Source organism: Heloderma suspectum, chromosome 7 (genome assembly GCF_057233095.1).
Source record: "Heloderma suspectum isolate Gila_16-S chromosome 7, 16-S_ref, whole genome shotgun sequence".
Classification (NCBI taxonomy): domain Eukaryota; kingdom Metazoa; phylum Chordata; class Lepidosauria; order Squamata; family Helodermatidae; genus Heloderma; species Heloderma suspectum.
In genome coordinates this window covers 119,252,140-119,276,091 of record NC_139464.1, presented here as the reverse complement: position 1 = coordinate 119,276,091, position 23,952 = coordinate 119,252,140, and the positions used below count along the sequence as shown (strand labels likewise).

The 23,952-nt window shown below is 44.1% G+C and overlaps 1 protein-coding gene across 1 annotated transcript in view; it reads left to right on the top strand.

Moving 5' to 3' along the window:
* EFCAB6 (EF-hand calcium binding domain 6) overlaps positions 1–23,952 on the top strand; it is a 167,896-nt gene that overhangs the window by 64,485 nt on the left and 79,459 nt on the right. Inside the window, exon 15 of the mRNA XM_084811856.1 lies at positions 22,271–22,441. Within this exon, the coding sequence (XP_084667982.1) occupies positions 22,271–22,441 (171 nt within the window). The remainder of the gene's footprint in view (positions 1–22,270; positions 22,442–23,952) is intronic.

Sequence of the window (23,952 nt, the reverse complement as noted above, 5' to 3'; positions counted from 1 at the left end):
TCTCGTCTGATCTCGGAAGCTAAGCAGGGTCAGCCCTGGTCAGTACTTGGATGGGAGCCCGCTTGGGAATCAGGCTTCCTGCACGGAGCAGGGGTTGGATCTGATGGTCTTGTAGGCCCCTTCCAACCCTGTGGTTCTGTGAATCTATGATATACAGAGCCTGATCCAGTCCCAGCGTGGATGCAGCACCCACGAAGGAGGTTTTCCACAGGATTCAGTAGAGCCCTGTTTCCTCTGCCTCACTCCTCTCACCTAGTTGTTGGAGCATGAGTAACTTGCATGGTATTTGGAGGGAGAGCTGGATGGAAATTTGGTGACATCTACAGACTTCCCATTACCTGCGTTGGCCTATGCTACTGCCTGATCATACCTGTGCCCATGCTTAGGCAAAAGGAAGGAGGGACAGGAGAAACGGCTCAATGAAGCATTGTGGGAATCCTCCACATGCAATCCCTCCACTTGCACTCAGACTGGGTCAAGTCCATAGTATTTTCTTACCACTCTTTCAGTTCCTATTTGTCTTAGAGATATTTCAGATGTTCGGTCACAGTCATGATCTACGGTGCTATTTGTCCAGTGCTAGATTATAAGCTTTGTCCTGCTGGATGCATGGATGAATCTTCTGGGTAGAAGGGCCCTGTCCTTTCTTTGTGCTGCATAATACCTACTGCGCTGTTAGAGTTTAGTGGGTCTGGCCATTCACATTTTGGCGTTTGGGGTGATGCATTACATTGCTGCAAGTGCTTAATCCAGCAAGAAATGATGCTGATGTTGATGAAAACATATTTCCTGGTTCACATTGGCCTTGTAACATTTTGGTCTTTGGTGTTGGGCCCCAGTGTGGCATTTCTTGCTATCCATTTCTGTGGTCCCACAAGCCCTGGGACCCCTCACTGAGCCATGGGCCAATGAAACTTTGCTCTTAATTGGCTGCTCGTTCAGCTGCATTTCACCCAGTGCATCCTCTCATCACATCTTCTAGGTAGCCATATATGTGTAGGTAACGTCAACTGTGTAGGTACTATTAGATCAGTAGTAGAGCATATGCTGGATAATTTGTTTGATGTGATTATGTGAATGGTTTTTATATTTTATATAATGTATTTTAATGGTTTCTTAATTTTTGTGAACCACCCAGAGAGCTTCAGCTATGGGGCGGTACGGAAATATAGTAAACAAAATGAAATGAAACTGTACCACTGAATTCAGTTCAAGTGATAGTAATAATAGCCGTCTGAAATTGTGACTGGAAAATGGGAACAGAAAGTGAGGAGAGAGAGAGAGAAGAAAAAGCCAAAGCAGTGAAGATAACAGATTGGTTTCAATCAGTTAGAGTGGTTATGCTTTTGAAAGACAAAAACAGTTACTAGAGAAAACACAAATATTATATTTGCCCAAACAAGCATCTCAGCATGTTCCCCCCTCCAACACTGCGGTCTAAATAGCATTAATTTCTGTGTGGGCACCTCACAAAAAGAAGTGCTAATTTGTGTTTAGCTCTTTTTGCTGTGCCCTCTCTACAGTTTTTGTTAGTTAATTCCTCACCTGCGCACTGTTGTTTTGAGCTGCGTGCTGATGGCTTTAATCTCATCCAGAACCAGCATACCTGCTCCGTCTGTCTATCTCAGTCTTTGGAACAGAAATGGAAAACAGCAAAAGTGTGAGGTGTGGGGAGAGGAGTCACAAGAAAATGTGTGTCTTTAACACCACTAGAACCAGTGAGTGTTCTCCTAACAGTGTGATAGAGGTAGCCAGTGGTGATAGACATTCACTCCTGCCCAGAGCTCAGCACGCTCTCTGACACAGACAGAGCAAGCAGGTAAGCTATACCTCCCTTCTGTTAGGGTCAAACTAGGTGTATCAAACATGTGATTCAAAAAACATGCTGGCCACATGCCTTTGTTTGGCCACACGCCTTTCTTTTACACAAAGCAGCTGTCTAGGAGAGGGGAGATTAACTTTTTTCTTCTCCATTGCTTTCCAGCTGAAAATTGCCACCCACCATCCCGGAACCAGCTATTCCCACCCGGTGCGAAGGAGACATCCATCATGGGTTAACTCCTCCCACTGCCCAGGTCAGGCAAGGAACACGTGACCAAGCTTTTTGCCTTGGTCCTGGCCTCTGTGGCTCCTCCCAGCCAGCTCGTTCCTTGCCTTTGCCTGGGACAGAGCTTGTTCTCATCTCTCCTCAACCATCTCCTTTTCCGGGCCTCGTTTTTCCTTCCAGCCTTTGTTCTACCTCTTCCTTAACAAACTTTTCTCCTTTCCTAGTTTAGACTTTTCTCACTTTTAAAAACAAACAAACAAACAGAAAAGAAAAGAAAAAGTTTTGCTGACCCTTTTCTGGCTCTTCTGCCTTTTCACCACATGGTGTCACCTACAAAGAAGAGCTCCAAACCTGGTAAGGAAAAGGAAAAGGCGCCTTCGGTAAGGCATATCAGAGTCATCCGGAACGCAGCTGCCAATTGCAAGGCACCTTGAGGAGCTGACAGTCGCTCCTGGCTCCGATCGTGAGGAGTTTACAGGAGGACCGGTAGTGTACAGGCATACCCCACTGTTGCCATACAGCCACAGCTCTGCAAACCCAAGCAGATTGGAGCAGAGCCCTTGGGAACTGGATGGCGCGGGATCTCATGCTCTCTCCATAGTTCCTGCCTCGGACATCAATCCGTGAGGGCACATAAGCACTCCTTGGGGCCCTGGGAGTGGGAGGAAGCTGGGACGCGCCCATTGTTTTCCTGCCAAAAATCAGTTTCATCTTCCCAGGATTGTGCAGCCCGCATTTTGCAAACGCAGCCTTTTTCAAGGGATAATACGAAGGCATAGCAACCCCCAGGCACCTCCTCGCTCCCTGCCCACAATCAGACTTTGTTTAAAACAATCCAGCAGGCCATTAGAAGGGAATTGGCTCAGCTCTCTGATCGATCAACGAAGGGGACATAACAAACACAGGGAAAGGACTCCTTCCTCCATTTCTTCTTCCCCACAGTCAAAGCAAAAACAAAAGAGGGCACTTCAGGCCAAGCTCTCCAAGATGCCTGATAAAACTAAATTGCCTACATCTTCTGCTGAATCAGCCCCTGATTCTCCCAACCGTTGCCTCACAGTAAAGGAAAGCATGGTAAGTTAAAGGGAATCTTGCCTGAGCACCCTTCTGACTCAGATTCTCTTGTTTTGTTAGATGACTGGTCAGCTGAATGGTCAGATGTGACAGTGGATGAACCTTTCATTGTAAGATTATTTAACACAATTTTCTTTGTATTCTGTCCAAAGCTACGGCTTCGCTGAACGTTAATTCTTCTCAGGAAACAATTAAGCAGCCTTCCAGAAGTGAAGCATTATTCCCAGACCCTAACCCTAAACCATGAGATGCCTTTTCCTTCCTCCTTTGAAAAACTGGTTAAAGCTGAATGGAAGGCCCCCTGCCAAGCCAAAAGGAGTTCTAGCATAACTTGAGAATTTTACTCCTTACCACAGCCAATTATGGGAGAACTTATGGTTCCTTTAGCTGATGCTCCAGTGGCAGCTTTACTTTCAGGAGCCATAAATCCTAAGGATGGGGACTTCCCCCTCAAGGATCCTCGTGAAAAATGTATTCGTTCTTTTTTTTCTCAAGCCACTGTCCTGTGGTTTGAAGATTTTATCAACAATAAAGAGTTGGATAGTTTTTCTTTGCTTAGGAATTTTTCTCAGTTATACAAGACATACACCTTCATTTCACATGCCACACAGGATTCCATGATTTTTGTGGCACGTTCCATTGCTTCAACCATAGTGGTAAGACATTCACTGTGGCTGAAACACTGGAACATGGATGCTTATTCCAAAGGAAACCTAAGCAGAGTTCCTATCACAGGAACACACCTCTTTGGGGAGGAAGCCCTCAAAAACATTTTAGTGGAACCCAAAGATAAGAAGAGAGCTATGTCCTCTTCATTGAAGAGGGATGAGAGGAGGTTCTCTGAGCTCCCTCCTCCTCCTGCTCGTCCTCCTCGTCCTCTTCTTCTTTTCATTCCTTCAGATCTCCATTCAGTTCATCCTTTCAGCCATGCAATTACAAGTTCACAAAGCCCACATGGTCCAGAACCAGGTTCCAACCTAAATCTCAGATCTCCAACCTTGGAAGGTCAGGCCTGCGCCAGTCCTCCAAAGCTCCTCACCAACAATTCTGACTCCCTTCCTGCACATGTTGGAGGAAGGCTACAGCACTTCTTTCACACATGGGAACAGACAGCACCGGACACCTGGACTCTCAACATTATGCAACATGGCTATTTCCTGGAGTTTTACTCCACTCCCAGGAACAGGTTTCTTCCCTCCCTATTTTCCGGGTCTGTTTACAAACAACTGATGGCAGCAGTAGAACCTGTCCCACCTTCCGAGCACTTCCAGGGGGTATACTCCCTTCTCTTCCTGGTCTCCAAGAAGGGAGGGTCTTCCTGGTGTGCCATACTGGATCTGAAACACCTCAGTAGGTTTGTGGCATACCACAAATTCAGGATGGATACCCTCCAGACTATCAAGGAGGCTCTACATCAGGTATTGCCTTTCATCCATAGACCTTACAGAGGCTTATCTCCACATTCCCACTGCTGCACAACACCAGTGATTTCTCCACTTCTTCTACAAGGGGCACCATTTTCAGTACAGGGTGATGCCTTTCGGCCTGGCATCAGCGCCAAGAGTCTTTTCCAAGCTAATGCTAGCAGTGGTAGCCCACCTCAGACTCAAGGCCATTCACATGTATCCTGACCTAGACAACCTTCTTCTAAGGTCTCCATCATGTCAAAGGCCCATGCAGATCTACAGATCACTCTGTCTTGTCTCCAAGGCCACGGGTTCTTGATGAACTTCCAAAAGAGTCACCTCCAACTCTCCCGATCACTCATTCACCTGGGGGCGGTTTTAGACACCTCCAAAGGAATAATCTCCCTGGCCCCAGACATGTTATCTAAGATTCACCAGGTAATGAAGTCCCTCCTTCTAGCTTGCTCAGCAGATGTCATGTCCCTTGCTCAAGTGCTTGGTCTCATGATAATCTTGGTTAGGGATCGTCCCATGGGCCAGGTTACATTCCAGACCCTTGCAGTGGCTGCTTCTCTCCTTTCAGTCCGAAATAATCCACAGACGCCACATCAAAGGCATTCTGCCGCAATCAGTCAGAACTTCTCTCCTCTGGTGGAGAACACCACACAACATAGTAAAGGGCACACCCATCCAGGAACCCTGTCATATCATTGTGACCACAGATGCCAACCTGGAGGGTTGGGGAGCTCCCTGCCCGGGCCATCCCATTCAGGGGATCTGGCGTCCCAAGGTGTAACACCACAGTGTCAACTAGAGCAATCCACCTTGCCATCAAACACTTTGTCCAACACATGGGTCTTGCCCATTTCCTAGTCAGAACAGACAGCACCACAGCCTTAGCCCATATGAATCATCAAGGAGGAACAAAATCCAAATCTCTTCACAAGATGAACTCTTCACTGGGCACAACACAACATCCTGTCTGTCACTGCACAGCATATCCAGGGGACCCTCAACATGGAAGCCGATTTTCTCCATCGACAACAACTCCACCCAGGCGAGTGGACTCTCAGTCCAACAGTTTTTCAGAGTCTTTGCCATCACTTTGGCCCACCCCTGGTGGACCTGTTTGCCTCCCCACTCAACAATCAGCTACCTTGCTTCTTCAGTCATCTGGCTTGAAAAGCAGAAGCTACAGATGCTCTCCACTCCCCTGGCCCAGGGGCAAACTTTACACATTCCCGCCATTTCCACTTTTGGCCAGGGTCCTCAGGAAGATCAAGGAGGAACAGGCAACCATAATGCTCATAGCGCCCTTTTGGCCCCAGAGACTTTGGTTCTCCCAAATCCTACAACTGATGGAGTCAGACCCCCGGTTCCTTCCATTAACACCCGACCCCACGCAAGGCCCTGTGTGGCATCCGGATTCTCAATGGCTGCAGCTTGCCGCCTCGCTACTAAATGCCTCACCTTCCTCTCCCTAGACTATTCAGCCGAGGTAATAAACACCGTGCTTTTTTTCTAGGAGACCGTCCGCCAATCGAATGTACGAAACGACCTGGAAGGCGTTAGTTCGTGGGTGCAGGAGGAAACACAGGTCACAAGATGGCATGAATTAAAGAGTTGCTCCTGTTCCTGCAAGCGGGGCTAGATATGGGACTCAAAGCAAACACACTTCTAAGACAAGCCACAGCTCGCTCTTCTGTCCTTTCCAAGCCCTGCCACAAGACACTTAATGCTCATCCGCATGTTAAACGATTCCTCAGGAGCATCGCGTATAATCCCCTCCAGTTATACATCGTTTCCCTACATGGAACCTGCACACAGCCCTTTCTGCTCTCACTGCTGCACCCTTTGAACCTACGTTTCCTCTCACTGAAGGTTTTATTTTTGGTAGCTATAACCTCTGCTGGGAGAGTTTCAGAGTTATCAGCTCTCTCCACGAGATACCACCTCTGCACATTCAGCAAGGGTCTGCCACACTCCGATTAGATCCATCCTTCATTCCCCAAATTAACACTATCTTTCACAGAACACAAGAAATTACTCTTCCCTCCTTCTGCCCTAATCCTTCTCACCTCTCCCATGCTACCCTTGCCAGGTGGCTCAAGGCATGTATTTTTGCAGCCCATGAGGTTAAAAAACTCCCTAAACCCACACACGTTACAGCACACTCCACCAGGGCCACAGCTGCCTCAGCAGCTTTTTCTACTAATGCCCCCTTAGCAGAGATCTGTAGGGCATCCACTCAGTCCTCACACTGTATGTTCGCAAGGCGTTATAGGATCGACAAATACGCTTCTTCCAAAGCAGCCTTTGGACATAGAGTGTTACAACAGGCATTACCTCAGCCATAGGGTCAGCCTGCTTTGGGGCCCGCCCTCTGGGAATAGTGGCTTTTGTACATCGCATGAAGGATGTCTCCTGGCACCGAATCGGAATGGAACTTCACGGTAAGTACCCAACTTTCCATTTCCCCTGCTCTTAAATTCAGGGCAAACAACAGCTTGATCTGGATTGCTTGATCTGGATTGCAGATGCTTTTTGTGAACTAAGACGTGGGCCAAACTACTGGTGGCTTTGAATCATATCCTTATAGTTACATCATAGAATCATAGAATAGTAGGGTTGGAAGGGGCCTACAAGACCATCGAGTCCAACTCCCTGCTCAACGCAGGAATCCATCTAGTCTGACCCTTAGATTTTCATCCTTCTGAAACAAATATATACATGTCATGCTCCATTCATTCACAGAATTCCTTGCTGGCTACCAATTTGGAGGGGGAATTCTGAAGCAAATGGCATAGGATCTCACTCAGCGTACCATACCTGAATTTTACTGTTGGGACAACTTTGGAATAGCATCCCCATAAATTACAGCATTTAATAGTTTTGACTATGGAAATGTTCAGATATATATTTATAGCAGACAAAATCTCAGACTATGCCTTCTGTTATTGTGCTGGGATGGGGAAGTTAAGGCCAACAGGTTGTCTTTGGCCTACTACACATTTCTGCCTGGCTCTGGTGGGTCATCATCTGCCCATCTCCCTAGAACTCGGACAGAGTGGAGAAGGCATTTCTTCACCCCTGTTCCTCTGTCCTGCACACTTCCTCAATCTTTCTGGGCACAAGGAGAGTAGCAGGGAATCCCCCTTGGCCATTATGAGCTGGGTTTTTAAATACCTCTTTGCAACTCTGGCAAGGATTCCACCCACCTCCCACAAGATATCTGGGACCTGTCCCATGGGAGATACCATCCCTACTGTCCTTCCTGCCCTGCCTCTTCACAGCTTGCAATTTTGCCTAAGACGGTATCCCCTTGCCTGGGCAATTGTGGGATTGTCAGCTTGTATAGAAGCAAGAGAGGCTTGTCTCTGGTTGTCTTGGTGCTTATGCTGACCTTTCACTACCTGTCCTCCTTGGGATGACAATGGCAGAATCCTGACACAGGCTTCTGCAGCCTCATGCAGCTCTGTTGGATATTTACTTGCAAGGCAGTTGCCTTGGGCAGGGTGTCAGCTACTTTCGTTATCTCTCATGGGTCCCTGTGCGTGCTGATGCAGTGCCGCTTCCTGACCAGGTAGGGCCTTAAGAGGAAGGTGAGAAGGATGTTTGGAGGAATGGGGGCTGGCAGGCAGAGAAGGTACGTTGGGAATTGGGGGGCTGGCCGGAGGGCCGGTGGGGAGATGTGAGCTCTTCTTTGGCTTGGAGTTAAAAAGTTCATCTCATGCCTCTTGTCAGAGTCAAGCTTTCAAGAGCCCCTGAGGTTGTTTCTGAGCCTGGATCAGGAGAACTTTGCCAGCATTCCTACCGAACGTAGACCACCAGCTAGGAAAGGCATGCCATTAAGAGCTCAATAAACCTCCTGCCTTTGCAGCCTGTCTAAGACTGGTGGGCTGTGTTTGGCTTGATGGACTGCAAATTGTGGTATGCCTGTAAATGCAGTATTTAGGCTTTTACTGAACTATGAATAGTTTTGGTATGCAAAAGGAGGAGAGATGATGCAGGCAGAACAGAGGATCTGGGATATTGTGAGGGTGTAAAAATGCCACAGGGGAGACAAGGCACCAGAAACAAACTCTCTCTGATTTGTGAGCCTTCAACACACACATTAACCCTATTTAAAACAACATTTCTCCAGAATGATATGGTTGCTTTTAAAAAATTACTCCTGAGATTCTTCGGAAGCTAAGAATGAAACACACTATCAGCAAGACACATCTGAAGAATATGTTACAGGACTGTACCACTTCAGGCTGCAGGTGAAGGAATCATATGTTTCACTGCTACTGCATATACAAAGCGTCCTGTATAAAGAAAGCCAGGATATCAGGGAAAGAGACCCTACAGTCCATCAGAGATATGGTACTTTGGTATGCACAATGAGGTTTTGCGTTAAAAAAAAAAAAAAGAGGGAGGATTCAAAATGTGATTCTCTCCACCCCACCTGCTATCTGAATTGGTAGAGTCCAGCAATAGATGCATGACACAAGTCTGCTGGTCCTGTGTTTCAGCTTTAAATCTGGACCCAGTTTCTGCTGTATACTAGTTTAGCCTTTTGACAAATGACCTAATTTTGCCCATTTTTGGTTATGGAATGACTTGATATTGTGATTCTTTCCCTTCCGTAGCTGACAATGGATATGATTCTCTGGGTTGCACTCTACATGTGGAATTCAGGCCTGGTGCAAGGTACTGGGAGATGTTAGGCATGTGCAATATTTATACAGGTAGATAGAGTAGTGGTGACATTACTAACAAGGCTTGGCAGATTGACTCAGCCTTCCATCCCCTGATGTGGAACTTTTACCAAAAACAGCACCAAAATAATAAATTCTGCAGAAAATAAACACATGCAGAAAGAGGGAATGCAGCAGGGCACAACTGTGTCCAGAGACCAGAACCTGAAATCATATTTTGGATGTGCAGGCATGAGCCTGGTAGAGAATAAAGAAGGCCTGGTAATATCATGGAAAACAAAAAGAAATGCAAAGGAAGAATCAGCAACAAAGCTTGAGATCGAGGACCAGATAAAACAACGGCAAGAATGAGCCAGGGTAATGAAACCTCTCGAAACAAAGTTTACAGAAATAACAAATAAACTCGCATATTAAAAAGCTGGCAAATGAAGCATTGGACCTGGGGCCCAAATAGCTAGTAGCCAAAGCCTGTGCAAATCAAATAGAGAACTTCAGCAGGATATCTCTCAGGAGTCAGCTGAAGGACAAAAATAATCTCTTTCTTAACAATACGATTCACAGAGGACTTCCCAGGATTAAAAGTTAGGGTGGAGGACACGGAAAGAGCACACAGGGCATTATTTGCAAAACCACTGGATGGCACCAAACCCAGAGTCATTATTGTCTGTTTTGTTTTGTGTGAATCTTAACAAAAGACGCCGTTATCAGGAGTGCCCTAGCGGCCTCTTTCCACTCCAATAGCCAACTCAAGACACAGATGAAAGGATTCTTTTCAAGGCTTTAATCCTGTTACTACTTAATGGCTCTTTCAGATGCTAATCACCAGCGACAGCAGAGTGGCCTATGCGCCGAGTAGGCAGTTGATCCCCGTTTGAAGGAGAGTCACTTGAAGACCCTGAACTTACGGGCTAGGGAGAGATCCTCCCTCTTTCCCTTGGGTCCACAGGAGGCGGCCGTTGCTTGCGCGCCAAACGGGCGCTACGCCTCCTTTCCGTGCCCTCCATCGCTCGTCGCTCCCTGCGTCTGCATCGAGCATCTAGCAAGCCTCGTTCCCGCACTTTCTCACTGCTAGGATCACTATCTCAGGAATGCTGGCAGGAGGAATCTCTGCCAGCTGCTGTGCCTGTGAGGGATGAGCTGGCTCCTCTCCCACGGATTGCTGATCCTCCTCAGAATCAGAACTGCTCTGGGGTTCTATCAGCTCAGTTTCCACCCTGACAACCATATTGTCCAACTGCACCACAACTATGAACAAATTCAACTCTTCCAAGATTTAAGCACAGAGACCTTTCCAAAATACCACTTTTTAATACTTTACCAACCAACTAAGAGAGGAAAGAATCAAATATTAGTGGCAGTATCCCTTTACAATAAAGTGTGGTGAGGTAAACACTCACAGAGAAGTAAAGAAACTATTTGTGCTCCTAAACCTTGACCCAGGCAAGAAGAAAAACAAGAACAGTCACACAAGCTGGGAAGATTTAGAAAATGTCATTTCAACAAAGACTCATGAAAAATAACTTGAGCTTAAAGAATCTGTGTTTGGCAAGTAACAAGAAACTTACTTTTTTAGCTCACTATGTTAAGTTTTTCACAATGGAACTTAACATTATTACTTCTATTAACAGATAAGGTATTTTTAAATTTGGAAATAATCTGCTACCGGGCTGGGTGGCGGTGGCCCTAAACGGTTAACTTACTCCCAACTTACAGTTCCAGTGTGGCAAGTGGCTATTAGAGCCCAAGCATGAGATTCCCAGGAGAGGAAAGAAATCCCTAGACATGGACACATTCTATTGAATGTTACTGCATTTGAAAGTTATGTTTAGGTGGTATATAGATCAAACGGGAAATACTACCAAATAAGACACAATAGAGTGATACTTGCATTAAAAAATTGTATGAATTACATTTTGAAGAATATATTTATAGTAGAAAATGACTGAAATTAAGATATACTTCTCCAATTTACAAAGCTTAGGGATACAAGTGATGTGACAATGAATCCAGGACATAATTAAAATGGAAGATTCGGATATTATTTTATTACAAGAAAGTAATCACAGGAGAACATCAGATAAATTAATTTATTACAAGGGATTAGGGGATATCTCCTCTGCCCCATGAAATTCCAAAGGGGTGTAGCAATGGCTTTAATGAAATGCTTCTATTGTGCCACCAAATAAATTCTAAAAGACCTGAAGAGGAGCTCTATATTTATATTTTCATAAAGGGATACCGAGGAGAAGTAGTCACAGTAGGTTTCACGTACAGCCTGAACACTGAACCCATTTTTTGTTTGAGAGAAACATTTCAAACGCTATACAAATTCAAAGAAGGGGGAGTATATAGGAAGAGGTTTAAACTTAATTAGGGGCAATAGATTAGACAAAACTGAACGCCAAGGAGGTATAAATAAAATAAAGGACACAGGACTACTACACGTCATATCAGAACACAGACTAACAGACACATGGAGATTGGCCAGTCCAAGAGAAAGGGATTTTGTCTGTTTTTCAAATAGACATAACATATAGACCAGAGTTGATTACATGTTGGTTTCATAACTTTGGGAACAGATAATTAAAACATCAAAACTAGGCTCTATAGCAGCTTCTGATCATGCTCCCATAACTACTATAATTAATTGGTGTGGGGGAGACAGCAGTTCTTTTATGTGGTGACTGAATCAGATTCTATTACAAAGACAATCAACAACAGACAAATTTAAAGAAGAAATCAAACAATATCTTGAGATCAGTAACACACCAGATCTACCTGTCAATTGATATGTTAACAAAGCAGTCCTGAGAGTGTATAAAAGAAATAAGCCAAATCAGAAAAGTAATCGACAGAATAAGGCAAACTTTACAGAAAAATATAACATTTTTGGAAGAAAAACATAGAAGTAGGAAAACAAATACGTCAAAAAATAGAAATGAATTAGACAGTGGAGGCTGGTGGCTCTGAGTCCAGTAGGGCTGTGAATCCATTCTGGGCTTTAGTCAGAACCAACCAGAACTCTAAAAACTATCCAAGTTGCTGAACCCTATCCCCAAAATAGGTTCAGCACCTTGGATAGCTCCTTTAGAATTCTGTCTGGTTCTGAGTAGAGTAAAACCCAGAATGGAATCACAGCCCCACTGAAATCAGAGCCACCAGCCTTCACTAGAATTAGATGCATTAGAATTAAGCCAAATGAATATTGCCATGCAGGAAGTAGACCAAAAATAGATGGATTGGGGGATAAAAATTCAAAATTTCTAACAGATGGGGAGAGCAATCCTATGGCGCCTAGGCAACGACTGAGGCCGTAGGATACTTCAGATTCCCAGATCTGAGGTCTGAGACAGCCCTCCAACCTCTGAGGAGGGAATCTGCTCCCCCCACAGCCAGCATGGAAGGAACTGCACCCGCTGCCTCTCCGAGGTTGGGAACTTGATGTTGGCGAGAGGGTAAAGGGGGTGTTCCAGTGGGTGGGGACTGGAGAGGCCAGGGATATGAGCTATCCCAAGGCCTCTCCCGCCTTCTTCCCGCCCCCTCTGCGGCAGCCCAGGTGGGTGGACAAAAAAGCCTGTCCGCTGAAAATGCAGAGCAGAAGGAGCAGGGAAGCGACAATCGCCTCTGCTGCTCTTCCCACTCTGCACTGGATGCTCATACGCCTTTGAGTTCGAGACCTTACGAGCCTCGAGGGTGTAAACAATAAGATTGTGCCCTAAGGATTTGTGGGGGGCAGGGAGAATAGAATAACAGCGGTACAAAATGAAAAAAGCCATGTAACACCAAAGAAATTAATGATCAATTTGTACAATTCTTTTTGTACAAACTTATATTCTACCAGTTTTCTGAAGAAAGAGAAGACTACCTTGAAATTTTGAATGTGTGACCATTAAATAGAGAACATCAAGAGTACTTAAAGCAGAAAAGAAGAGATCTAAAACATTTACAAAATTACAACTCACGAAACTCTAGGCACGGATGACTTTAATCCATTTGGCATTTTTTTTTATAGGAAAAACATATAGTTAATTTTTTTTTACAAAAATTACTCCTGCGTATAACACAACTATTCAATAAAATCTTGGAAGGTAACCTGATACCAAAATCTTGGCAAACCTCCCAAATAATAGTTATTCCCAAATCAGAGAAAGATACAGAAGATATAAACTCATGACACTAATCAACCAAGACTCTCAATTTTTTTTCACAGGAATAATTGGGCCTGGATTGAGTAACGTGGCTCAAAAATATATAAGATCTGACCAAACTGGATTGATCATAAATCGACAAATTTCAGATTCAATTAGAAGACTATTGGCTGTTATATACTACTGCTCCATGGCCACAAGGAAGCATTAGCCACTGTATCCCTCAATGCATCAAAAGCTTTTGCCAAATGAATAGAGGTTTTTGCTTGAGTTATGAAAAAAAAATGTGAATATGGGTCAGTGGGGTGGGATTATAAATTTAATTGACCCGTTTTACAAGTAGTATTCTGTACCAATGAGTATAAAACTAAATTAATAAATATCAAACTGAGTTTCTCCCTTTCTCCACTATAATTTGCTTTTTTTAATTGAAACTTCAGCAAATAAAATTAGGAATAATCAACACATTAAAAAAACTAGATAAACACAGAAAACGTAATAAATGTACTTGCTGATTATGTGGCTTTACTCCTTAACAAACCCTGAAACAGATTAAAATGGGAAAATAGCAGGACTGAAAATTAATTTTAAAAATATACTGTATTATGTTTAAATATAAACAATATAGACCAAATGGAAGTAGAAGAAACTACAAAAATACCTATTTGGTTACAACCAATGAAATATTTGAGACATACACATTCACAGAAAGAAATTATGAAACTAATTTTTAAGCCCATGATCAAATAAAATAAAATGTAAATGGAAAACTTGGGCTAAACTAAAACTGTCATGGTTAGGAAGGATATCTACTATTAAGTCTGACTGTTTTGCCTAAAGTTTCTTTTTTTTGTTTCAAGTTCTGCCCATACCTCTCTTAGAGAGACATTTTTAAAAGTGATAAATGCCTCTTTAAAAGGGAATTTCTGTTAGAGAGGCTTCAGAGCCTCTTTAACTTTCTGTCTGTGCCAGGGGCGTGGTTGGGGTCTGGGAGGGCTTAGGATCCTTGGAGGGATTTTTCTGAAGTCAGTACCCCACTCACCCCCATTCCTGGCACCTCCTGGCCACCATGGAGATTTTAGCAGGGGTGTCCTCTATGTGGAACTCCAACCTTGTAGAGGGGGAGAAATAGGGGCGTTGGGAGATTGCCAGTAGGTGGGGACGAATGACCAAGGATCTTGGGGATCCTAAGCCCTCCCAGCCGCCAACCATGCCCCCCAGCACAGAGGAAAAGTTAGGCAGGTTTTGAGGCCTGTCTAACAGACATTCCTTTTTTGGTGGATGGAGAAGTAAAAAATTCCTCTGCTGTTCCTTTTGCCCTATCTGCAAGAGCCCACTAGGGCTTAGAACAGGACAGAGCCTCCAACACCCTCACCCTAGGGATTGCTCTGCTAATGAAACAAGAGGTCTGCCATTTCTAATACCCTGATAGGAAGAAATGTAATGATCACCAACCCATTCCTATGTACCTCATTGGTGATGAGGTAGAAATGGCATAAAAAACTGATACCAGCACATTCTCCAGTGCTACCCTTCCTAAATCATCCTTTGTTTTATAATAAAGGTACATTTCAAGGATGGGAATTAAAAGGATTGTAAAGATTAAGATTAAGATTAAGGCAGTGATCCCTTCATGGATCACTGCCTTGTTGTGGCGAAGGGGCTTGCGTAACTCAGTGAAGCCATAAGCTATGCCATGCAGGGCCACCCAAGACGGACAGGTCATGGCAGAGAGTTCTGACAAAATGTGGTCCACTGGAGAAGGAAATGGCAACCCACTCCAGTATTCTTGCCAAGAAAACCCCATGGAACGTATCACAAGGCTAAAAGAGATGACGCCGGATGATGAGCCCCTCAGGTCGGAAAGTGTCCAATATGCTACTGGGGAAGAGCAGAGGGTATTTCCAAGTAGCGCCAGAAAGAGTGAAGTGGCTGGGCCAAAGCCGAAAGGACACTCAGCTGTGGATGTGTCTGGCGGTGAAAAGAAAATCCGATGCTGTAAAGAACAATATTGTTTAGGAACCTGGAATGTAAGATCAATGAATCAAGGTAAGCTGGAGGTGGTCAAACATGAGATGGCAAGATTGAACATCGACATCTTGGGAATCAGCGAACTAAAATGGACAGGCATGGGCGAATTTAAGTCAGGTGACCATCATATCTACTATTGTGGGCAAGAATCCCTTAGAAGAAATGGAGTAGCACTCATAGTCAACAAAAGGGTGGGAAAAGCAGTACTGGGGTACAATCTCAAAAATGATAGAATGATCTCAGTACGAATCCAAGGCAAACCATTCAACATCACAGTAATTCAAGTCTATGCCCCAACCACTGAGGCCGAAGAAGCTGAGGTTGATCGGTTCTATGAAGACCTACAACACCTTCTAGAACTAACACCAAAAAAAGACGTCCTCTTCATCATAGGGGATTGGAATGCTAAAGTAGGAAGTCAAGAAATCACTGGGATAACAGGCAGGCATGGCCTTGGTGTACAAAATGAAGCAGGACAAAAGCTAATAGAGTTTTGCCAAGAGAACATGCTGATCATAGCAAACACTCTTTTCCAACAGCACAAGAGGCGACTCTACACATGGACATCACCAGATGGTCAATATCGAAATCAGATTGATTATGTCCTTTGCAGCCAAAGATGGAGAAGCTCCATACAGTCAGTAAAAACAAGACCTGGAGCTGACTGTGGCTCAGATCATGAGCTGCTTCTTGCAAAATTTCGGCTTAAATTGAAGAACGTCGGGAAAACCACTAAACCGTTCAGGTATGACCTAAATCATATCCCTGATGAATATACAGTGGAGGTAAGGAATAGATTTCAGGGATTAGACCTGATAGACAGAGTGCCTGAGGAACTATGGACGGAGGTCCGTAACATTGTTCAGGAGGCAGCAACGAAATCCATCCCCAAGAAAAAGAAATGCAAGAAAGCAAAGTGGCTGTCTGATGAGGCTTTACAAGTAGCTCACGAAAGAAGGGAAGCGAAAAGCAAGGGAGAAAGGGGAAGATATATCCAACTGAATGCAGAGTTCCAGAGAATAGCAAGGAGAGACAAGAAGGCCTTCTTAAGTGAACAATGCAAAGAAATCGAGGAAAACAACAGAATGGGAAAGACTAGAGATCTCTTCAAGAAAATTGGAGATCTCAAGGGAACGTTTTGTGCAAAGACGGGCATGATAAAGGACAAAGAAGGCAGGGACCTAACAGAAGCAGATGAGATTAAGAAGAGGTGGCAAGAATACACAGAAGAACTCTACAGGAAAGATCTGAATGTCCCTGATAGCCATGATAGTGCGGTCACTGAACTTGAGCCGGACATCCTAGAGAGTGAAGTCAAGTGGGCCTTAGGAAGCATTAGTAACAACAAAGCTAGCGGAGATGACAGTATTCCAGCCGAGCTATTTAAAATGCTAAAAGATGATGCTGTTAAAGTGCTGCATTCAATATGCCAACAAATCTGGAACACTCAACAGTGGCCACAAGACTGGAAAAGGTCAGTTTACATTCCAATTCCAAAGAAGGGCAACGCCAAAGAGTGTTCAAACTACCGCACAATTGCGCTCATTTCACATGCCAGCAAGGTGATGCTCAAAATCCTACAAGCTAGGCTTCAGCAGTATGCGAACCGAGAACTACCGGAAGTACAAGCTGGGTTTCGAAGAGGCAGAGGAACTAGAGATCAAATCGCCAACATTCGCTGGATCATGGAGAAAGCAAGAGAATTCCAGAAAAATGTCTATTTCTGCTTCATTGACTACGCTAAAGCCTTTGATTGTGTGGATCACAACAAACTCTGGCAAATTCTTCAAGAGATGGGAGTACCAGACCACCTTACCTGTCTCCTGAGAAACCTGTACGAGGGTCAAGAAGCAACAGTAAGAACCAGACATGGAACAACCGATTGGTTCAAAATTGGGAAAGGAGTACGACAAGGCTGCATATTGTCACCCTGCTTATTTAACTTATATGCAGAGTACATCATGAGAAATGCCGGGTTGGATGAATCAGAGGTCGGAATTAAGATTGCTGGGAGAATTATCAACAACCTCCGATATGCAGACGATACCACCCTAATGGCAGAAAGCGAAGAGGATCTCAAGAGCCTCTTGTTGAGGGTGAAAGTGGAGAGTGCAAAAGCTGGTTTGAAACTCAACATTAAAAAAACTAAGATCATTGCATCTGGCCCCATCACTTCCTGGCATATAGAAGGGGAAGAAATGGAAGCAGTGACAGATTTTACTTTCTCGGGCTCCAAGATCACCGCAGACGGTGACTGTAGCCATGAAATTAAAAGACGCTTGCTCCTTGGGAGGAAAGCTATGGCAAACCTAGACAGCATAGTAAGAAGCAGAGACATCACCTTGCTGACAAAGGTCCGTCTAATCAAAGCGATGGTTTTCCCAGTAGTAATGTATGGCTGTGAGAGCTGGACTATAAGGAAGGCTGAGCACCGAAGAATTGATGCTTTCGAACTGTGGTGCTGGAGAAGACTCTTACGAGTCCCCTGGACTGCAAGGAGGTCAAATCAGTCCATCCTAAAGGAAATCAACCCTGAGTGCTCATTGGAAGGACAGATCCTGAAGCTGAAGCTCCAATATTTTGGCCACCTAATGCGAAGAGAAAACCCCCTGGAAAAGACCCTGATGCTGGGAAAGACTGAAGGCAAAAGGAGAAGGGGACGGCAGAGGATGAGATGGCTAGATAGCATCACGGATGCAATGAATATGAACTTGAGCACGCTCCGGGAGAGAGCGCAGGACAGGAAGGCCTGGCGTGCTATGGTCCATGGGGTCACGAAGAGTCGGACACGACTGAACGACTGAACAACAACAAAGATTAAGAGGAATGATTGCCGGAGCACAAATAAAAGAACAGCTATGAGGACTGAAATTAAATTGGCTCTGAATTCATAAATCATATGTTCTATATCAAACCCTATAGTTAATAACCAAATAATTAGACCATTCATACAGTTCAAAAATACAATCTTACAATCCACTCAAAAGGCTTAGTGTCACAAACGTACAACATTTTAAATACTGAAATATCCAGCAACATAGAAGAAGGTTTAAAACAAACATGGAAACAAGGTATAGACATGACCACAGAACCAAAACATTGGTAAACAATTTGGATGAAGAAACCAATGAAATTAATTATGGCAAAAAGGGCTGATTTTGACCTTTAAAACCCTAAACAGTTTGGGTCCAGGTTATTTGAAGGGTTTGAATCTACTGTGTTGAGATCATAGTTGATCTCAACACAGATCCATAAAGATCTCTTTTTGGTGGTGGCCCTTGCCTGAAGGAATTACCTCCTGAGAGATACCTTGCTGATTTCAACTGTTGTTGTTTTCAAGAGTGTTTTTAAAATGTATTTTTCTTTGCCTTTTAGCTGAAAGTTTTTTAAAAATATAAACATGCTGCTTTTGTTAGTTATTTAAGTTTTGGATTTGGCTCATCTTAACTGGTTCATTCTTAAATTTGTTTAAAACTGATTTATGATTTTATGAACTTGTTCTGTTGATAAGGAATTCTATATTTTATATTGAAAACTACCTTGAAAGATTGCAGCTTTGAAAAGCAGTTAAGAAATGCATTCAGTTAAAAAGAAAATGTGGAAATAAATTGAAATAGATGATACCCAACACCACAAATACTTAACCATATTTATAATTCAATTAACCTACTATGTTGGTGGGACTGTAACATCAAGGTCACATTTTTCCATGTGTGGTGGGATTGTGAAGTCATAAAACCAGTTTGGAGAAAAGTATTGGAAGAATGCAATAAAATAATAAAATAGGTAATTGAGCAACTCCAACCTTAGGTCTCTTATTTACCTTTGAAGGACATAATGCAGACCTTGCAAAAAAAAAAAAAATGGGAAGTTAAATTAACGAACCATCCATGGGAAACTGAAGAAAAAGGATATGGGCAGGACCCTTGATAGAGCAACTAACCAAACACACTTGAGCAGCAAAGAAACAGACAAACATAGATGACGTTTATGAAACTTGGTTTTGTTTTACTGATTATGCGAACAAGAACAAAGAGAGGATAAACAGTACAGTCTGGAAAGAAGCCCTGTGTTAAAGTGTGACACTACCACTAACGTAAATCATATTGTGCTAGTGTGAACAACCTCTATTGCAATGCCAATGGTGCGTGCTAGCACAACAGGTTTCCTGGGGAAACCCATCATGCTAGGAAGAGCAGTTGGTGTTTCAGCAGAAGCCATTTATACTAGCGCAATGTAATTTACATTAGCGATAGTGTTGTATTGGATACTGCCTGAAGCGATATTTCTGAAATAGAGACAATGGTGATCCAAATATGCTCACTGTATACATATGTGTATCTTGTTACAGAGAAATGGTTTGTCTTTTCCTCCAGCCTGATCTTGTTGTTATATCTGTTAAGAAAAATAAAAACATTGTTTTTATAAGTACAAGTAGGTCTATAATGGATATACTGGGGGAGTGGGGATTAAGCAGTGTGTTCTATTTCCCTGGCTGCCTCTCATTTCAGAGCCAGTCTTTAATACTATTCAGAAGTAACCAACCTAAAAGATCAGGATTAAGAGATGTGGCTGATGCATACCGTCATATAGGTCTTTTTGTCGATCTATATCTGATTGTCTTTGTATCTATCCGGATTTTAATTTGTGCGTCTTTGTCAAGGTTAATCAGATTGCTCCAAGGAACAGTGGATGGCAAACGCTGAACCGACAAAGGATTCCAAATCCAAGTTGCAGCACTTTTACATAAGTCAAGTTGACACGACTCCTTCGAAAACAGTCAAATATGTGCAGGAGGTTTCATAACCAGGCAGGGGGATTTAACTCATAAATGTATGGAATGCTCCCTCAAAGAGATTTTCAGCACTGATAAAACAAACAAATCACTTTTTTTTTAGTCTTCATATGCAACATTGACTTAGAACGGCACTTTGCTCAGGGTGGGAGTTGTGTTTTAATGAGTCCCCAGTGTGCCTTGTCCTTCAGTGCTTATGACAATGCTGTCTTCTACTGAGGTAGAATGACTGACTAGTTTCTTACAGATGGCTCTGTAGCAGGTGACTTTCAGACTGAAGAACCGTGTAGTTATTTTTCAGAGCATTTCATTGGATGCAGTTCCCTACATTACATTCATGTTTATATCTATTTTCTCTGTGCGATGTAATGCATTTGCATCAGCTGGGATGACGATGGTCAGTATTGCAAAATGGTAGTTCAGTTCCCTTCTCAACTTTATTTTTGTTTTTAAGTGAAGTAGCTTAGGGAGATTGTTTTTTTCTTAAGTTATTTTGTTAAGGGCGCAGTCCTATCAGGATAGTCAGCTGCCTCTGAACTCAGAGACAACTGCCTATCCAGTGTAGGGCAGGCGGAGTGTAGAGGGGATCGTCTCCTCTGCACTTGGGCCACCCTGCATTTGTGGCTAGATGGCCAATTTCGTCTGTCTAGCCAGGGCACCTTGGAGCAGGAGGAAGGGGAGGCCAAGCAGCAGATAGGAAGCGTCATAACGGTGCTTCCACCATCCCCTTCCCACCCCCAGGAATGCCACATTTCCCCCCACTCCTCACTGCTCTTATGAACTCGGAGCCAGGGACGAACCGTGCCACCTACGAGGGGGCGGGGGCGGGGAGGTGGTTTTCTGGGAACCGACCTCGGAGCACTGGCTCTAAGCTCAGTTCCCAGAAAGCAAAAAATCCTACAGCCGTCTAGCCACTGTCTAGTGGCCATAGGATTGCACCCTAAGATTCGTAACAAAATAAAATGTTACGCAGAGCCACAATAATTAAAAAACCCATAATTATAAACTACTGTGTGGTGGCATTCATGGCATAGTTATAGTAATCCAAAATTTTGTGTTGAAGAAGCTCTGTTAAATGCTCCAAACAGTAGTCCACCATAAAAAGAAAGTTTATAAACTATCACTGAAGTTAGAAAATATGGTATTTATCCAACTTATTAACTAATTAACGCAGATCCAGGAGAACATTCCATATATGAAAAGCACAACGTAAGGAGTACCCCTAGGCAGAGTTCCCTCTCAAAGCACAAGAAAACAGGAATGGCAATTGGGTCTTGGCCTTGGCAGTCACCCATCTTCTGCTCTTCCATTCTCTTGAACAGTAGTAATCTCAGTCTTAACTGCTAGTGTTTACCTAACCATTCCACTACAGGCAGGGGTGAATTAACAGCTCTTGAACCGTGAACTTAATGAAACCTAGGAGCCACACATCCTTGTGTGCATATTTACACATGCAGAGACATTGTTTCCCTCTATATATTATATATAAAAAAAGGTAAAAGGTAAAGGTGTCCCCAGTCGTGTCTGACTCTAGGGGGTGGTGCTCATCTCCATTTCTAAGCCGAAGAGCCAGTGCTGTCCGAGGACGCTTCCGTGGTCATGTGGCCGGCATGACTGAACACCGAGGTGTACGGAACGCTGTTACCTATTATATATAAAAAAAGGTAAAGGTGTCCCCAACCAGTCATGTCCGACTCTAGGGGGTGGTGCTCATCTCCATTTCTAAGCCAAAGAGCCAGCGCTGTCCGAAAACGCTTCCATGGTCATGTGGCCAGCATGACTGAACACCGAGGTGCACGGAACACTGTTACCTTTCCCGCCGAAGCGGTGCCTATTTATCTACTTGCAATTTCTTGCTTTCGAACTGCTAGGTTGGCAGGAGCTGGGACTGAAGACGGGAGCTCATTCCGTCACGCAGCACTCGGGTCTCGAACTGCTGACCTGCCGACCTTCCAGTCTGCAGTTCAGCGTCTTAACCACTAAGCCACCACAGCCCCATATTATATATACATACATATAATGTATCTAGGAAATCATAATAATTATTTTAAATATGTTATCTCCAGATTATACCAGAAATACCAAGATGATACTACTGAAGGGGTCCTATACAGGATGCTCTTACATAGTTTAGGAGTTGCCGATTTACCAAAAGAATTAACTGCCTTTGCCAGCACCCCTTCATCCCGAGGAAATCAACAGAGAGAAGATAAAAAGCAGATGGACTTTTTAGAGAGGTATTGCACAACTGATTGCTAATGTACACAGTTCCTTGCTTAAAGATCTAGATATGCTTAGAAGTGTGCAAGACTCTCCAGATAATTTTTTAGCCTTATAAAACTCCTTTGGGTTCCCTTGACATTCTTCTGTTGCTTGAAAAAGAACTGTACAGATTTTAACTGTACAAGTTTTTAAGGTTGTAAAGCCAGCTTGAGTCCCAGTTCTGGGGAAAAGGTGGGATATAAATTAACAACAACCACCACCACCTCCACATTCACTCTTGGTGAAATCCAGTGGCATCCTAGGGTTGCATAGTCCCTCCCCCACCTCCAAAGATTACCATATTATCCTCTTCTTACCTGCAGCATTTAGTGTTCAGAGGCTATATTTAGTTGCTATGGCTAACACCTGTTAACAGACTTGTCCTGTCTGAATTCATTGAATCCTCTTTTAAAGCAATCTAAGCCAATGGCCATCAACATAGCACAGTCTTCCCCAACCTGGTGCCCTCCAGATGTGTTGGACTGCAACTCCCATTTTTCCCACTGGCCATGCTGGCTGGGTATGGTGGGAGATGCAGTCCAACACATCTAGAGGGCACCAAGTTGGGAAAGGTTCCCATACCTCATGGCAATAAACTCCATAAGTTAATAATGCATTGTGTGCAGAAGTACTTTCCTTTCTCTCTCCTGAGTCTACTGCCAGTCGGTTTCATTTAGTGACCCCAAGGTCTGTTACGACAGGTGGGTTGCATGTGAAGGAATGGCTTGAATTTACAAAGATTCAAGCCAGAGAGGAAGGCCAGGATCTCTTCTTGATCATCCCAGAATGCAGGACACAGAATAATGGGCTCAAGTTACAGGAAACTAGGGATGTACGAAAGTCACTTACCTTTTTGGGGATTCTGTTCATGGGGGGGGAGGCGCTCCGTCCTTCCCCCCGGAATCCTCTGTGGGGGGAGCCGATCCAGTCCTCCCCCCCAGAATCCTTGACGGCCGGCTCTGGGCCATCCGCAGCCGGATTTCCGGCCGCGGACGGGCTGCTGCGGATGCAAATGGCGGCCGCCATAGCGGCCACCATTTGCGTCCACCCAGGCAGCCGTGATAGGCTACATAAGAATTTATGTAGCCTATCATGGCTAACAAAAACAAAAAGCCCCCAGCGTACGCAAATGGTGGCGGCTACGGTGGCTGCCATTTGCGTTCCCTATTTTTTGCTGATTTATCTTACGTAAATATTTACGTAAGATAAAACAGCGGGAAAAAAAGGGAACGCAAATAGCGTCCCGGGCGCTATTTGCATCCCTTTATTTTTCGCCATTCTAGCCTACGTAAATATTGACGTAAGATAAATCGGCGAAAAATAGGGAACGCAAATGGCAGCCGCCCTAGCCGCTGCCATTTGCATACGCTGGGGTTTTTTTGTTTTTTGTTTTGGTTAGCCGTGATAGGCTACGTAAGTTCTTACGTAGCCTGTCATGGCCCCAAGGACAGCAGTGGCGGTGGTAGCAGCCTGGCCGTGGCTGGCC